The 18,543-nt window shown below is 47.5% G+C and overlaps 1 protein-coding gene across 1 annotated transcript in view; it reads left to right on the forward strand.

Moving 5' to 3' along the window:
* TTC7A (tetratricopeptide repeat domain 7A) overlaps positions 1 to 18,000 on the forward strand; it is a 160,969-nt gene extending 142,969 nt beyond the window's left edge. Inside the window, exon 20 of the mRNA XM_035111163.2 lies at positions 15,424 to 18,000. Coding sequence (XP_034967054.1) covers positions 15,424 to 15,645 — 222 coding nt within the window. The 3' untranslated portion in view covers positions 15,646 to 18,000. The remainder of the gene's footprint in view (positions 1 to 15,423) is intronic.
* The last annotated feature ends 543 nt before the right edge of the window (positions 18,001 to 18,543 follow it).

Consider the following 18,543-nt stretch of genomic DNA (forward strand, 5'->3'; position numbering starts at 1 on the left):
CTCGCTATGAAAATACAGCTTGTACAGTTGTTGGTTGACAAGACAGTTTGATACATCTGAACAAAATAAAAAAATTCTTTCCAGTAGCACCTTAAAGACCAACTAAGTTTGTCATTGGTATGAGCTTTCGTGTGCATGCACACTTCTTCAGATACCTTTGTGTGCATGCACACGAAAGCTCATACCAATGACAAACTTAGTTGGTCTCTAAGGTGCTACTGGAAAGAATTTTTTTGTATTTTGTTTCGACTACGGCAGACCAACACGGCTACCGGCCGCCGAGACCACATAACACCGGTCCTGAAAGACCTACATTGGCTCCCAGTACGTTTCCAAGCACAATTCAAAGTGTTGGTGTTGACCTTTAGAGCCCTAAACGGCCTTGGTCCAGTATACCTGAAGGAGCATCTCCACCCCCACCGTTCTGCCCGGACACTGAGGTCCAGCGCCGAGGGTCTTCTGGCGGTTCCCTCGCTACAAGAAGCCAAGTTACAGGGAACCAGGCAGAGGGCCTTCTCGGTAGTGGCACCCACCCTGTGGAATGCCCTCCCACCAGAGGTCAAAGAGAACAACAATTACCAGACCTTTAGAAGGCATCTCAAGGCAGCCCTGTTTAGGGAAGCTTTTAATGTTTGATTTCTGTATTTTAATGCTTTGTTGGAAGCCGCCCAGAGTGGCTGGGGGAACCCGGCCAGATGGGCGGGGTATAAATAATATATTATTATTATTATTATTATTATTATTATTATTATTATTATTACCTACCTGTAACTGATACATCTGAGTTTGTTCCATCTTGGAACTATGGTCATGGCATGAATCTACCTCTCTGTGGGTGACTTGTATCCAGTTCTGTAGTGTCTGGGAACTTCCCCAAGAAGTCATATACCTGAATTTTATAGGAACCACTCCTTCTAACAGCAAGCTATAGCTGCTGAATGCCTGAAGAACAGAGAAAATAAGAGGGGAGTTTCAGTGTGTTTCAGGGATCAGGGATTGTGTGATGTGAGTCCCAATCTCAGTATTGAGATTTTTCTTCTTCCTGAAGTGCTTCTCATTGTAAAACTTGAGGAGGGAAGGGCACATGACTGCCTAGGTCTTCATGGATGCTTTCCTCACTCATTTGCACATGACCCCATAGGCCACAGCATATGGCCGCAGCATGTTCATCAGGCCATTCTAAGCAATGAAATTTCTCCCTTGAGCCGCTGCACCATCTGATGAGGCTTCCTGGCCGAATTCTCAGCGGTTCACCTGCTTCACGCTATTGTGCTGCAGGCACATGGCATATGTAAGAGCAAAAATCCCGGGGGTGGGGGCACCGAGAGAGGCCGAGGAAGGGGAAAGAGTCAGGATACAGAATCCGAGAACACTGGTCGCTCTCGCTTTGCTCAAGTCTCCCCTTTCTGGTTCCTAAAACGTAAATGGACATTCTGTGCCCATTGGCAAACCGATCCTTTGAGAACTGGCAACCTTGAAGCTTGAATAAAAAGAAAAGCTGTGTGCAGTATGCTAAATTAACTGCAAAACCCACCAGCAGCATCAAGTACAGGCATCCCCAAACTCGGCCCTCCAGATGTTTTGGGACTACAATTCCCATCATCCATGACTACTGGGTCATGTTAGCTAGGGATGATGGGAGTTGTAGTCCCAAAACATCTGGAGGGCCGAGTTTGGGGGTGCCTGATCTAGTATTTAGCTACTAACACAGAGGCCCCATCAAAGCACCTCGATTGCAACATTACTGCAAATGCTCTTGTTCTTCTCTCCCCTCTGCTTATAATGCAAACCCCATGCTGAAATTTACGGTCTGGTTTATCTTCATTTAACACGAAGCATGGAGCGGGAATGGGTGGCAACCCAGGGAACATGTTTAACTGGAAGGGTCCAGGGCGGCGAGGGGCTGGAGGGAAGCTTCTGCTTTCCGAAGGGCATTCTCTGCATTCCCACTGAGACTGGAACTCAAAATGCACATTTGCTCTGAAATTCTCTATTACACTGCAGAGACCGAGCATCTACGGTACCTGTCCCTTTGTCTTCCGTGTGGTTAGGAGCAGGGCTGGAGGTGGGGAGGGGGCAGCACAAATAAGAGGATGGAATGGAGTGGAATGAGCAGTGGCCCGACTGCCTGCTGAATCCAAGTCAAATGCACATCACCGTAGACTGTACCCTGGCAGTCCTGAATGGGAATTGCAAGAATATTGTTTGGATGCTTCCTTCGGTTCCCCACAGGCTCTACCAGGCTTCTTTTCGGTTAGCTCACAGGCCTGGCCAAGAATCCCAAGAATGTTCCTGTGTTTCTTAATATCTCAAAATATTTTTATTTTTATTTTAAAAAGCCAACTCCTTAGGGAGCAGTGGAATTTCAGACAGGCTTTGAACAGAATCCAAATGCAAGAGAATTAAAACTGGGGTCAGGGGGGGGGGGACTCCTCTTTTTCCAGGGCAACCAGGTCATTTGGATCCAGCAGCAGAATGGTGTATACTGGCTGCACACAGTAAAATTATAATAATGGGTCAAATGTCAACACAGTTATTATTTAGGCAGACTTTAGGAAATGTGTGCATGTTGCAAGATTGTACTTCTCCCCCCCCCATTCACTTATTCAGTAGGATCAACAGCTAAAATCTAGCTATACTCTGTAGTTATAGCGTTGCACGTTGTCCCAGTTGGTTTTAATCATTACAGGAATCAAATAGTCAAACTGTTTCTAGACTGTGCCTCTTTTGGCTGTAGGTGTGGGGGTTTTCTTGTTTGAATTTTTTCCCTGTGGAGGGTAGAATCTGTCAGAGGAAAGGTTCAGCCTAGCCACTACCACCTGCAACCTGAAGTGGTACAGTCCAGGAAAAGCATTGCCCCTTCATTCTGCTGATAGTGAAAAGTGGTCCATAGTTCACTTGGAGTGGAACCAAGAATTTGGTGCCCTCTCCATCATTGGGAACAGGCTCCTGTTTGGAGAAGCATGTGTCTCTAAGCCAGTGGTTCCCAACAGGTGGTCCGGGGACCCCAGGGGTCCGCGAGCTATGCCAGAGGGGTCCGCAAGATGCTATTAGAATAAAAAATATATTAAATATATTTCGTATGATAACAGATTTTTTGTTTTGGCCGCTTCCTGCATGAGCAGAGTCTAGCGCAAAACTAGAATTAGATAGAGACAGTAGTTCTGCTGTATGCCATTAGGTGGCGCTTTACAAACACTACTGTTTTGCAAAGAGGCAGCGCACGCATTCTACTAATGCTCACCTCCCCAAGATGCTTTGCGGGCGTCGGCTTCATTTGTGCGCTACTGCGCAGGTACCCTGTCTTCTCCATTCCCCTCCCTCCTCCCTGGCGCGCACTGTCTCTTTGCAAAACAGTAGTGTTTGTAAACAAAGCGTTTTTCGCGGAAGCTACAGTTCGCGTAGTTAAAAATGGACCGTTGGTTAAAAAGTGGTTCGTTAAAACGACAAAGGCCTACAGATGAAGAGGAAGAACTGTAAAAAACGTATAAATATAAAATATAAAAAGACTCTTAATTTGGCTCTTACTTTTTAATTTTAGGATTAGGAATTAATGGGGGTCCTTGTCACAATAGCGGCTCAATGAGGGGTCCTCGAGAAAATTTTGTTGGGAACCCCTGCTCTAAGCACATCAATCTTGTTGGAGGAGAGAGTCTCATGAGGAAGCGCTAGGAGGAGCGTGACCAGGTATTAAGGTGACTTGACAGTTTTTGTCTGGTCTTGGACGCTGATGCCGTTATTGAACTCAAGTGACGCCAGTGGCAGCCTGTACCTTAGATCTGGCCTGAATTGGTGTAAGCCTTTACTTAAACTCTGTTTCTTACACATCGTTGTCGCCTCTGGGATGGGAGCCAGGACATGTGCAGTCCTACCTTAGCACAGGCCTGTCCTTAAGTAAAGTTGCCTATTCTGTTGCTGCACTGCTGTCAGAGGTTGTTGCGACTACTCTAGAGTAACGACTCTCCACATGCTTGTCTTTTAACAGTCTTTATTGGTGCACTCTATTTACAGTGTTACGGGGTGTTGGAAACATGTCTTCTTATTCCGATGCAGAATCTGGCACTGCCCCCCTGCGCGACTTCTCCCAACATAAGAGTCGCGGGACAGTGAATCTCCTCCCCTTTCTTCTCCTCCGTAATTCCGGAACCGGGGGGGAAAGGTCTACACTCCGTGCTTTCCCTTTCACCCCTTTCCCCTCCTCTCTCTTCCCGCCTGTGGAGCCAGGGATCTCTCATGCTGCTAGAGACCTGGCACTCTCTATCCGTTTCCTGACTAGCCTCTTCAGAGCCCGCGCTTCCCTCGCTGCTTGGGGAGGAGCCACTTCTGATGAAAGGGGGAGGTTTTCTATACTCTCTTCCCCTTACAACTGCCATTCTAGAACTGCCTCCCACAAGCAGCTACACCTCTTGGTATCTCTACCCTTGGGAACTGGCAGCTGAGCCTGTGAACTTATTTCACTCAGTTGTGGTGGAAGATAGCTCTAGGTGGGTCAGTGGTGCTAGTGATGCAGGACATTTGCTCATTTTGCAGCCATCATTTACTAAGCAGAGGTTGGGTGGTCATTTGTCAAGGATGCTTGAGTTGAGATAACTGCATTGCAAGGGGTTGGACTGGATGACCCTTGGGGTCCCTTCTAGCTCTACAGTTCTATGATTCCAAGCAATGAGCATGCATATGCTATGACATTAACCGCTTGCAATTTTGCAGAGGTGAGCTCAGGAGCTACTAGGATTAATGCACATCAGTGAACCTTACAGTGAAATACGTTACAGCTCTCTAATATCATAATGTTTTAGGTAGAGGGACCCCCATCCCATCAAGGAGCATGCAATATTTATAGGAAGTTTTTAATTCTTTATCTTCTCTTTGACTTGACACACACGCCCCCTCTCATCCTTTCTCTTTTCAGCATGTAATAGAAAATACAGAGCTATATATAATTCAGGGATGCCTCTTGATGCATAAAGGGTTATGATTTATGAATCATTTCAGGTTAAGGAAAGATAAAGAAGTGCTCCCCAAAGGACAGGAGACACGGCAGAGCCAGGGCCCCCAAAGGTTGATGCATTCTTGGTTACATCTTTCTGCATTTTCTAGTAGCTGCTACAGCAGCGCTGCCTGTGTGAAGGAGCTGACTGGCTGTAAATTATATGGATGATGTCATTAATAATAGGCGAAAGAAATGAGGTTGCAGAGAGCAGAAAACTCTCGAGCAAAATGAACACGTACCCCGCAATATCAAATCTAGTCCCTTGGCTAGGAATGGGCTGTTGGACCAATCCATCAACCTCTGATGGGTTATTTAGAAGGATTGGGTGTGGCATCCCTGTCGCTGTGCGTGTGTGCCATACATAGCAGAGTTATATCTCAACGCAGCTCCTTCCTTGGAAGCGTCTTCAGGGTTGAAGATGCATGTCCAAAGAACAGTTCCCACATAAAATGTCCTTGCATAGACAAAAGAACCTCAGCCTTCTGCTGCTTCTTGAAACTTCTCCTCTGTTCTTCTCTTGTTTCTGGAACAAATGATTCTCACACAGAGAGAGAGAGATAATAATATCCAACATGGGCAACGAGTAGCCTTCAAACCCCTTCATGCAGGGGAAACCAGGGGTGAAAGAGAGAGAAATGGGAGGGAGATAAAGAAAAGGGGTTGCCCAGGAGAAAGAGAGAAGCGGGCTGGTGCCCACTTTGGGCTTTGACTTCACCCACCACTGGCATGTGGTCCTCAACAGATTACCTGTGGGGAAATGTGGCCCTTGACAGAAAAGGGTTTCCCACCCCTTCTCCAGGCCTTTGTGTGCATCTTCGTTGGTGCAAGAGATACTTCTCTACGGACTGCGGACTGCATGCTACATGGGCTGGGTGTATAGTGGAAGTTGCCTTATACCGTATCAGGCTGTTTGCCAGTCTAGGCCAGTATTGCATGCTCTGACTGGCAGCAGATCTCCGGGATCTTAGAGAGAGATCTACCACACCATCTGATGCCTAAGCCTTTTTAGCTGGCGATACCAAGGATTGGACCTGGGACCTTCTGTGGGCAGCTAGGGTCCCTCTCCCCATGTTCAGCCACATGTTCAGTGCCAATGTCATGCATTGATTGGGAAATACTTGTATGATGAGTCCCATCCACACAGCTGTATCGTTCAGGCATAGAGAATTGCACTGTTTCTCCTAATGGAGAATAGGAAGATTGTGCAGAAGTGATACAAATTATTTGAAGCTCTCTTGACTGCAGAAGATATAGGGCAGGTCCTGGCGCCTAATTTTTAATGGAGGGAGAGTGGGGGATATAGTTCCAGGCCCTGTTAACGAATAGTCTTCTTCTTCTTCTTCTTCTTCTTCGGCGATCACTCGTATCCAAGTAAGATTGTCTTCCATAAACACGGTTTTAACAATGGGTCCGTAAGTCGTGGAGGCCAATTCTGGATCCACATGTCCTTCACAGTGGGAACATTGGTTTCCGGGTGGGAGTTGATCACGGTGTGGATTTGCCAAGCGTGTCTTCCTCTTAGCACGTTTCTCCATTGTGTCCTGTGTTTGAGCGTCTTCAAAGTCCACAACACCTTTGGTAAAGGCTGTTCTCCAACTGGAGCACTCGCAGGCCAGTGTTTCCCAGTTGTCAGTGTTTATACTACATTTTTTAAAGATTTGCCTTGAGACAGTCTTTAAACCTCTTTTGTTGACCACCAGCATTACGCTTTCCATTTTTAAGTTCGGAATAGAGTAGTTGCTTTGGAAGACGATCATCAGGCATCCGCACAACATGACCAGTCCAACAAAGTTGATGGAGGAGCCGAATGATATTTACAAATTTATCTGGGCAGCCAATTTTCAGAAGGACAGTCTACAGGGTATTATGATTTACAGTGTCAAAAGCCTTAGTCAGGTCAATAAACGCCAGATACAGAGGTTGGTTTTGCTCTCTGCATTTTCTTTTTTACTGTTATTAATATTACCACTCTGTTCTGACTCGCTCAGACCACACCTGGAATACTGTGGCCAGTTCTGAGCACCACAATTTAAGAAGGATATTGACAAGCTGGAACGTGTGCAGAGGAAGGCAACTAGGGTGATCAAGGGTCTAGAAGCCAAGCCTTATGAGGAGCAGTTGAAGGAGCTGGGTATGTTAGCTTGGGAAAGAGATGTGTTAGCCTGGGAAAGCCTGGGTACGTTAGCCTGGGAAAGAGGTGACTGAGAGGAGATATGGTAACCATCTTCAAATATCTCAAGAGCTCTCATATGGAAGATGGAGCAAGCTTGTTTTCTCCTGCTCCGGAGGGTAGTGCTCGAACCAGTGGAGTCAAGTTACAAGAAAGGATATTCCAACTGAAACATCAAGAAGAACTTTCTGACAGTGAGCTGTTTGACAGTGGGGCAGATTTCCTCAGGAAATGGGGGACTCTCCTTCATGGAGGTTTTTGAACAGAAGTTGGATGGTCATCTGTCATGGATGCTTAAAGCTGAGATTCCTGCATTGCAGGGGGCTAAACTAGATGACCCTTGGAGTCCCTTCCAACTGTTGCAATTCTATGATTATATGGAATTAAAAACAATCTGGGTCCATTTAGTGAGTGGTGTAACCTGAGGAGGGAGGCCTGGCCGAAGGAGAATTGCAGGGCCACATAAAGAGACCTGGGGAGACTCATTCATCACCACCCCACCAAGCCTGAGATTTCCCACCCCTGTCCTATAACCTAGTTTGCTTTATCTGCAGAGATCCCCAGCTCTGCCTCCCAGATTTACCTAGGTATGTGCTGGGTGAGCCCTACATTATGCACTGTGTCTCTTTTTCCTCCTGTCATGGGTGATCTCTTTTTTTAAATCATTAATTCAGCTTTTCCTTCTGTACTTGAATTGCCCTGGGCTGGCTCAGCCTGCATTAGAATGCCCTTTTCAGCTGATGCCAGAACAGGCTTCGCTGAGGAGGACAAAGAATTTGGAGAGCTCTTAAAGAGAAAGGGAGATTGAGGAGACAAGAGGGAGAGAAAGGGCACATCATCACTGTGGAGTTTGAAGCCATGGATTATTGTGGAATTTATTGAATGTGCAGGTTTGTGTGCCATGTAGATGCGGCTGGCTGATGAAACAGCAGCATGGAAGAGGAGTTGTCTTATTATGAAGCCGTGGAGCTGAGAACAGAGATGTGGGAGACTGTTATGAATGTGGGAGGGACAAGCATCCGATCCAGGTGTGCCAAAATAACATGTGGTACAGCCCTTCTGTCATGGACTGGTTGGATGCAGAGGAATGGTGGGAGGAACCAGCTGGGGAACCCTCAAGGGAAGAAGGCTCAGAGCCCAGGGAGTGGCAGTGAGATGGCAGTGAGTAGTCAGAGGGAGAAGACTGGGAGGAGGAAGGGTCAGAAGCTGAAGAGGTTAACAGGGCTTAGTGAGCTGGGAGAGACTGTGACAGAGAGTAGTCCAGAATCAGAGGCAGAAGCAGGAGAGGCAGGAGGCCAAGAGGCAGAGATGAGTCCGGCTAGTGAAGAGGCATGGGTGTCTCCCCCTCCTGCTGCAACAAGCTCCCCTTCCCCCCTAGTCTGGGGTGTTAGAAGAGGGGTATTACATCGGGTGGATAAAACATTGTGCTCCTTCTGGGGTAGTTTGCCCACCTTTGGTCCTCACCCTAAGGCCTCCTTCCAGCAACTCCTGCAGCCAAGCTGGTGCCAAATGTATTGCTCTGCTTTCCTTTGGAGGAAAGGAAAGGCCGAGAAGGCATCAGCGAGGCCAAGAAGGAGGTCTTGTTGTCCGGGCAGCTCAGTACCTCCGTATACACTGCCCAGGGTTGTGCCGCAAGTGAAGTGACTTTGTTGCTGCCAATGCAGCAGTTAGACTTCACCCCTCAAGGCATACTCCATTGTCTCTTGAGACAGACGGATGCCAGCAACAATGCCCCTCTGCCCCGCAAATTGTAGAATCAGTGGACACGCCCCCCAACCTCCCACCCGCCCCTGCCCCACACCAAAAAGAGAAAAAGAAAGTCAAGTGCTTTGGAGAAAAGGGGCAGATGGAGAAAGCCGTCTCTCCATATAGTGTTTCCACCTAGCATGCGCACACACATACAAAGCCTGTCCTGTAGCCCAAAGAATGGGCTGGAGGAAGAAAGAAATGTTGTTTGGGTAAACAGTGAATTGAAAGGGGCAGGCGGTGCATACAGAAAGTAAATGCAAACAGCATAACAATGCTCCCATCCTGCCTGCCTGCCTGCCAGCCAGGAGTATGTTTAGTGTCATCTGTCCCAGAACTAAGAAGCCTTGTGGAATCCTGCTGGCCTCACTGAATAAGCATGAGGACAGCCTGAGCATGCATTAAAAGAGAGAAAAAACACACACACACCCCTTTGGCATGGGAGGGGGCAGGAAGCACTCTTATTTGTGCTTGACAAAGGCCCCTCTGCAGTCCTTGGCAAAGCTGCCACTGTGGCAACATCCTCTGCTCCTGAGAGCTGGTGGCCCTCAGAGCCGCAGGCTGGCTCTGGGAGACAAGCAGAGCATTGTGCCGCGTCTGTTTTAAATGCGTGGACAAGGCACGCCCTTCTGTTCCTTTGCTCGCTGCTCCGTTTCCATTTAGGTCTCGGAGAAAGCGGGACCGTCTGCAGAGCATTCCACGCAGCCCACTGTTAGGCTCCGAGGACATTCAGCAGGACTGGAAGAAATGAAAGGCTTCTCTTTCTCCTCTCTGCCTCCACTTCCCTGTTTCTCTTCTCCTGTTTGTCTGAGGCTCCCTGGGAAGTGATCAGAGGCTGGGCTTTTTCTGAAAGGCTGCCTAGGGGCCTGCCTTTTATGCCAATAAATGTTTTATCATCCTTAAGCTTCAAAGGCATTAGCAGTGGGTTCTGTTAACATTTGGCGAAATGAAAGAGAGCAGGAGTCGGAGGGAGGAGGGGACCAGTGGGTTGCCTTCCACAGCCTTTGTGCCCTAGATGGGAGTCTTCCTTTGATTGTCAGGGGGGCAGGGAAGATCTGAATGTTTTTCCCGCTTTATTCCTTCTGCCTACGAAATCATGTCAGAAAGAGCAGGGTGGCTTTCTTTCGCTCCTTTCCTCTTCGTTAAGAACATGGGAAGGAAACTGCCTTCTACTGAGTCAGCCCACTGGTCCATTAGCTCAGTAATGTCTGCACTGACTGGCAGCAGCTCTCCAAGTCTTCAGGCAGGGGTCTCTCCCAGCCCTAACTGGAGATGCCAGGGATTGAACCACGGACCTTCTGCATGCAAAGCAGGTGCTCTACAGCTGAGCTACTGCATTTCTCTTTTATACCTTGTTTTGCATTCCTTGATAGATAAAAAGGGGCCCTAAATGGCCGGCTGATGTTCTTCACAGAGCCCACTCTGAATTTGGGCACAATGGCCAGTATAATAAAGCCCCTTACATTCCTAAAAATCTAGGGGCATAAATTGGATAAATTGGTTCAAGTTACAAGAATAGAGATCCCATCTCAACATCAAGAAAAACTTTCTGATCGTAAGAGCTGCTCGACAGTAGAACACACTGCCTTGGAAGGTAGTAGATGCTCCTTCCTTGGAGTTTTTTAAAGTAGAGGTTGGGTGGTCATTGGTCATGGATGCTTTAGCTGCCATTCATTCATTCATTCATTCATTGTAGAGGGTTGGGCTAGATGACCCTTGGGTCCCTTCCCACTCTACAGTTCTGTGATTTTATCTTCCATGTAGGTAAGCATGAGGCTTTATCAGAGTCCAAGGACACATTTCAGCCAGGCAAGAACACTAAAGTGAAGAAGGGTCATGATGGAGGTAGCCTGGGGAGAGTTTTGACTGAAGGCCCAGTGGACAGTTGTAGGGAGTAATCGAAGAAAGGATATGGGCAGGGTTTTTGAAATTGTGTGCAGTGGAACTGGATAGCAGAAGCCCTTTACTTCCTCTCTCAAAACACCAGGTAATCCTGCAAAACCAAGCGGCAGGCTGGTGATTCAGGACAGACAAAACGGAAAGTGCTTCTTCGCACAACACAAAATTCACTTAGGGAACTTGGCTGCCCACCAAAATGTGATTATGGGACCTGCTGGCTTAAAATTGCTTTAAAAGATGATCAGACACATTCATGGGTAATGAGTCTATCAACAGTTATCCTCCTTGTTGGCTTAATGGATGCTTCCAGTTTAGAGGCATTATGTCACCAGATTTTGGTGGCTGGTGGGCAGTAATGGTGAAGGACAATTTACTTTCTGCCTGCTTGTGAGCTCCCAGAAGCATTTGATCGGCTGCTGTGCGAAAGAGGTTGCGCGTCGATGACCCGTCACCCGCGTGGAGTAAATAAGACACAAGGACACGTGATTTTAGGTTAATGGGTAAATAAAGGCCACAACTTTATTGGTTGTAGCATGTGAGTGGTATTGGCTTAGGCATTAGAGGGAACGCAACATGTGACTCCACCCGACCGGTGTGGAGACACTTAAAGGTTAACGAACAGTGGGAGGAGCTTGTTGATGCAAATACAACTGGAAGCTTCCCCTGACGTCACCGGGGGTCGTGCCCTGGCCCTAACCCCAGTAGGGCATCGGACGGGATCCACAACTGCCGGATCCCCTTAACAGGATACCCCTAGGAGGTAGGTGATGGCCTTAACCTGACCTCCGACACACAACACAGATACACCACATATTGAATAATCCAATGCCTAACCGCCAATAGCAAAAGTTGTGACGAACTGCTATGAGGTAGGCGGAAAAAAACCAAGAGGCTGGTGCCAATTTGCCAAATGGATTAAAAAAAAACTTCTACCAGGCCCCTTGGGCAACCAAGGCGACCAACCGAAGTCCACAGCAAGGTCAAAGAAAAGCCATGCCTAAAGGGAGGGAGGGTGGGTGATCCGATGAGGGCAGGAATGCAAAGAGAGAAATCTCCCGCCGCAGCAGTCGTTTAAACGGAGCTGAACTCCGCCCCCGTGAGCCCTATTGGCTGGCAGAGGGGTGTGATGCGGCGGCGGGGAGGGCCTGGTGCAGGCGGCCGACCACACACCCCTGCAGACGCGGGAGGCGGGCCCCGCGCGCAATCCCTCCCCTCTGGAAGGGAGGAGAGTCCTTGTTGGACCAAGTGGACCCTTAGTCAGGCCCAGCAGCCCTCTTCCTTATAGTCTTACAAACACAGTGACATTCCTTTCCAACTTAGGATGTGACTGGATGCAAACAGGAGTTAAGAGCCTCTGTGGAATTCACAGGACACATCCTGAGACTTTACCTCCCAGCAGATTATATATTGGTCTAAGGAAAATAAATAAAACTCATGTAGAGAAACGAAACAGAAAAGCCATTCCACCTTGCCCAGCATAACAAGGAGGTGATGCTGTTAATTATTTGCTTTAAAATAAAAACAGGATACAGTGGCACCTCGGGTTACAGACGCTTCAGGTTACAGACGCTTCAGGTTACAGACGCTTCAGGTTTCAGACTCCGCTAACCCTGAAATAGTACCTCAGGTTAAGAACTTTGCTTCAGGATGAGAACAGAAATCGCAGCACGGTGGCGGGAGGCCCCATTAGCTAAAGTGGTACCTCAGGTTAAGAACAGTTTCAGGTTAAGAACGGACCTCCAGAACGAATTAAGTTCTTAACCCGAGGTGCTACTCTACTAATTGCTAATCTTCCCTAGATCTCTGCTGATTTCATAAAAATTATTCATGCACCTCAACAAGAGGAGTTTCTATGGAAACCGAGAAACTGAACTTTCATTAGGAAACCTACCAAAAAAAATGCCCAGCTAAAAATGTAAATTGCCCTTTCGCGGGAGGATATATGAATATCCTTCTTTCTCTCCCCACCCCCCTTTCCATTCTGCATCGTGGGCAGATCCCAGCTGGACTCTTACATGGCAACAACATGAAGGCATTGTTTACTGCTTGCCAGACTCTGTGGGGATATGTAAAATTCTGCCAGAGCTCAGCATCTCTCAAGGGGTGGGTTCTTCAGGGAAACAAAGTGTTCAGTGCTATATGTCATACCAGCTTTAGGGAGTCAAAAATACGGAGCTGTAAAAAAAAATGGAAAAAGAGTTCTTGAGACTGTAATCCTTCAGCCCAATCCTGAGACCCAGGAAGCTATCAGCATTTTTATATCCTGGGCTGCTTCCACAATGGGCATTTACTGTGGAATAACAGGGCACCTGAACAAAACACCCCATGTTTTTTCTTCCATTCATCATTGAGGTGGGTAGGTTCTGAGCTCAGAAACCCAGTGGTTTCTTTTATAAACACACACACACACACACAATGGAACAGCTGGACGATTTCCCCAGGTGTAGATGACTTCTTGCGCAGCTATTCTGTCCAGCTGTGGTCTAGCATTTTCCTAAATTGATCTAGCCATTTCCTTCTCTCTCACAATCGGCTCTTATCTCCACAACCTTTCCCTTCCCAAATTGCATGCCTTTATATCCCTTTTTGTTACAGTGGTACCTCTACTTATGAATAACTCTACTTACAAATGTTTCTACTTACGAATGGAGCTCCGTCCGCCATCTTGGATGCGGTTTAGATTGGATTTTTTCTACTTACGAATTTTTAGGTAGGGTTGCTTTGACTTACGAATTTTTTCTCCCAATGCATTCCTATGGGATTCGACTTACGAATGTGCATTTGGAACGCATTAAATTTCGTAAGTAGAGGTACCACTGTATCTCCCTGCCCCTTAAAATGTGTTGGGGGAGCAGGATCACACACACACACACAACCTGAGAACTGTAGTTTGAGGTTCCTGGGAATGGTAGTTCTGTGAGGGATAAACTACAGCTCCCTGGATGCATTTTTGGGGGTGGGGGGTGGGGAGCACTTTAAATGTACAGTATGTACACAACCATAATCCCCCTGGGGAAGGAATTTGTCCCCCAGTGGGGCCACACCACTATTCCAAGCAGTGGTTTCTTTCCTAGTTTCAGCCGGTAGGAAGGCTGGGCTGGTTTCACTAAGTCCTGGATGCAAAAAGGAGGAGAGGGCAGACTGCAGGGGTGAAACTGTGGGCGGCAGGAGGGTTTGGGACTCCTTGTCACTTTATCCCTGTATATGGTATCCCCTTCTTCTTCTTCTTCTTCTTCTTCTTCTTCATCACCAAAAGTACACAGAAGTATGATCAACAGAAAAGAAGCAGGGGGGGGGGGGAGAAAAATGCAGCAGGGAGTTTCTAAATAAATGATAAACTGAGCATGGGTGTCATATATGCCCTTCTTTTGCCATCTATTTACCTAAAAGTTATACAGATTTACATTTTCTTATGCTTTATTACGCCGACACATTATGGCTGCACTACATCCCATGCTGCTGTTACCAGCTGCAACTGGGAAAAGGTACCCACCCTGGAGGACTAGATAATAAAAATATGGGGTGTAGTTTAAAATGGCACCAGCCTTTTTAAAGTGGCACATCCTGCCCCACCAATGTGTTTGAAGAGGCAGGCCTGTCACCAGAATGTAAGGTGTGATGGATTGGATCAGACTTCCCCAACCTGGTGCTCTCCAAATGTTTTATCCTGCAACTCCCAACAGACCCAGGCAGCATGTCCAGTGGCCAGGGTGTGTGGGTGTGTGTGTTGTCATGGTCCAAAACATCTGGAGGGTTGGAGCAGGATGCTGTTAGAGGATGAGCAAGATGAACCAATGGCCTGACTCTGCAGAAGGCAGCTTCCTATTTTCCTGCCTGGTTCCTATTTTCCTGCCTGGCTTGAGAGCAGTACATGTGAAAAGGATCTAGGAGTCTTGGTAGACCACAAACTTGACATGAGTCAACAGTGTGATGCAGCAGCTAAAAAAGCCAATGCAATTCTGGGCTGCATCAATAGGAGTATAGCATCTAGACCAAGGGAAGTAATAGTACCACTGTATTCTGCTCTGGTCAGACCTCACCTGGAGTACTGTGTCCAGTTCTGGGCACCACAGTTCAAGAAGGATACTGACAAGCTGGAACGTGCCCTCCAGAAGAGGGCAACCAAAATGGTCAAAGGCCTGGAAACGATGCCTTATGAGGAACGGCTTAGGGAGCTGGGCATGTTTAGCCTGGAGAAGAGAAGGTTAAGGGGTGATATGATAGCCATGTTCAAATATATTAAAGGATGCCATATAGAGGAGGGAGGAGGGTTGTTTTCTGCTGCTCCAGAGAAGCAGACACGGAGCAATGCATTCAAACTACAAGAAAGAAGATTCCACCTAAACATTAGGAAGAACTTCCTGACAGTAAGAGCTGTTCGACAGTGGAATTTGCTGCCAAGGAGTGTGGTGGAGTCTCCTTCTTTGGAGGTCTTTAAGCAGAGGCTTGACAGCCATCTGTCAGGAATGCTTTGATGGTGTTTCCTGCTTGGCAGGGGGTTGGACTGGATGGCCCTTGTGGTCTCTTCCAACTATGATTCTATTATTTCCTTGCCGGGCACACTACTGAACGGCTTGGTTTTATTATGTGCTAACACCGGCTTGCTTTTCCTTGGCAGGGGCTGGTGCTGAACAGGCTCGGGCGGAGAAGCTTGGCTCAGAAGGTTCTGCAGGACGCAGTCCAGGTGCAGAGCACCAGCCACAAAGCCTGGAACAGCCTTGGAGATGTGCTTCATGCTCAGGGGAAAAATGAAGCGGCTGTGGAGTGCTTCCTGACGGCTCTGGACCTGGAATCCAGCAGCCCCGTCGTGCCATTCACGGTCATCCCCAGGGAACTGTGATGGCGTAGAATGTCTTCCATGCACATGTGTTCCGTGGAGGTGGTTCCAACAGCACACATATCAAATAAGCAATTTGTTTACAGTGCAATAAATATATATATACATGGCTCCTTTTGTTAAGATAGAATTCAGAAACCTTTACCCAAGGAAGTGGCTCCGTTTCAGGGATAATGCATTTCCCCAACATGCAGATTGCAAGATATATTATTGTTGGCGGGGAAATGCGATTATTTTTCTGGCTACTGGGGCTGGTGCAATTTGTAGTGCTGCCTTGAACTTCCCTTCACCCAAAAAGCCATCCAGAATGCAAGGCAGTGCAGGGGGGGGGGGGGCTTGTATAATCTCCTGTCCTTTCTTCAGATTGCAAAAATGGAACATTTGATGGCAGATTGGGGAGTGGGGAGTGTATGTCACACGCCTGGCAGGTCACCATTTCCTTGGCTGAATGAGCTCGGTGGGTTTTGCAAGCCTAACATAATGCGGTTCTGCGCATATTGTTGGCACCTATTGGATAGTGTCTGTGACATTGCTGATGAGCAATACAACGCCTCTCCCAAGTCTGCATCATGCTGTCATCCTTACACCACCCCTAAGCAAGAAAAATTGCATGAGCTGTAAAACTAACTAGTATGAAGACTCAGGGTTTGTGTGGGTGGGGGAACCTTGCCAGTTCACTCTTGGCATAAGACTTCTGGGTTGCTTTACTAAGAAAAGGGGAAAGTACTTCTGCAAATCCTGGAGTTTTCCCAACTTGACTGATACCTCTTTTTTGTGCATGGATGGATGGTGGCATTTTCACTACATAAGCCAGAGATGGGGAAGCTTCCCGGCCTGGTGCACCAAATCTTTTATCTTCTACCACCCTGCCAGCCAACTTTGACAGCTGGGCGGGGCCACCCACTTGTCAATCACCTGATGCCACAATTGGCGTCCGGCTGACAAGTGGGCAGTCCCGCTGCCTGTCAAAGTTGACCTGCAGGTTGGGAGGGGGGGGGTCTGCTTCGCTGGCGTTTTTCCCCAGAGGGAACATTATGGAGAAGCAGCACCCAGCAGGATTGAACCCCAGTAATGTCACCAATTGACATATAGGCGTGGTTTGGGGGTGAAATGGCCTCGGAGGGAGAAATGGACCCCTCCCTACCACGCTGGTGGGACAAGATCAGCCAAGCCTCCAGAGGTTTCCCATTCCTGATACAAACGATGGCACCCACCTCTGAACATTGGGAATAGAGGGAGGGATAGTTTCAGTAATGTTTAGGACTGCGGACTTTTTCGTGGCTTTGCTCCTCTCACTGTACAGTAATAGCAATTTTCCTGACACACTAAAATTAAGCAGGTGAAGCCTTTCCCCATCAGCAGCAGCCTGAAAGAAAGGGCTTCCTCCTCTCTTTAGTTTATGTTTGTCAGACTGTAGTTTACATGACCTGACCATTCAATTCCTGCATTGAAGATCCAGCCCACAGAGCCCGTTTATCCAGCCCACGAGCTGCCCGGTCACCAAGCCGCCCGCTTAGCAAGTCCCCCACGCACTGTGCTAAACTGGCGTGGTGCGGGGACTCACCGAGTGGTGCTGGAAATGGCTTCTGCGCAGGTGCACTTTTCAGCTTCTGAGCATGCGCAGAAGCGATTTCCGGTGCCACGGACATGGGCAGCGTGGCACCGGAAATAGCTTCTGCGTATGTCCAGCCCATGGACAATCGTCCGTGGGAATGATCCGGCCCATGGTCGGAAAACATTGCCGACGCCTGGTCTAGATGACCTTCCAGCTCTACAATTCTAGGATTCTGTATCTTCCAGATATCAATGCCATCTATGACAGTCCTAAACAAATGGACTAGGCCCAAGCACAGCTTTTATTTTCCAAGGATGTCTGATGGATTGTGAATAGGCCTATTTTAAAAAGTAGGACACGGAGGGGGCAATATACCCCAACTGCCCATGTCCCCCTCAAAACCAAGATTTGTTCTGTTCCGAATGTGTGCAATTTTCTGAAGGAATTTATCGCATTGTGCAGGTACACAGAACCAAAAAGTTGGAAGGCCGTTTAATCCCCTATGCTCAATGGATGGCCATCCAGCCTTTGCTTAAACACTGACAGCGAAAGAGATCCTGAGGCAGAATCTGTTCTACGCTCAAACAGCTCATAAGAACATAAGACGAGCCTGTTGGATCAGGCCAGTGGCCCACCCAGTCCAACATCTCGTTCTATTACTGTAAGGAAAGGTTCTTCTGCCATTTAGCTGACTTTCCCATTCATTTGTTCTAGTTCTTCCCTCTGGAGGAACAGAGAACAAGTCTGCTCCATCCTTCAGTGACAGTCCTTTAATTATTTGGAGGCAGCTATTGTCATGTCTCCCTTTAACCTTGTTTTCTCTAGACTGAACGTATCCAGCTCTTCCCATCGTTGCTCGTAGAACTTGCGTTTCCAAAACCAATTGTCATCCTAGGTTAGAAGTGTTCCGGTTTGTCAATGTCTTCCTTAAAATATGGCGCCCGGAACTCCTCCAGCTTTTCAACAAAGCCTCCAGATTGCGATTACGCAAAGATATACACACATAGGAAGAGAAATAAAACGGGTCTGCTTTGGCTGCTTACTCTGAAAGAAGCCCATAGGCCTTAATAGGGTTACTCAAGGGACTATGCTTTCAAAGCACACAGACATTAGGCGCCTCTGTGCTAATGGCATCAAGCTGCAAGACTGAATTTTGGGTATCAAAACTAAGGGCCTTCGTCAGTCCACATTTCCCTTGTTGTTAATATTTGATACTGTTTTAGATAATTTGTTGCAAGGGAAAATACCTGATCATATAATTTGACCGAGCTTTGTTTTCAGTGATTATACTTTAGATAACATTTATGTTTTTAGGATAGTAGGTAGAATATATATGTCTGTGTTTT

Source organism: Zootoca vivipara, chromosome 3 (assembly GCF_963506605.1).
Source record: "Zootoca vivipara chromosome 3, rZooViv1.1, whole genome shotgun sequence".
NCBI classification, from domain to species: domain Eukaryota; kingdom Metazoa; phylum Chordata; class Lepidosauria; order Squamata; family Lacertidae; genus Zootoca; species Zootoca vivipara.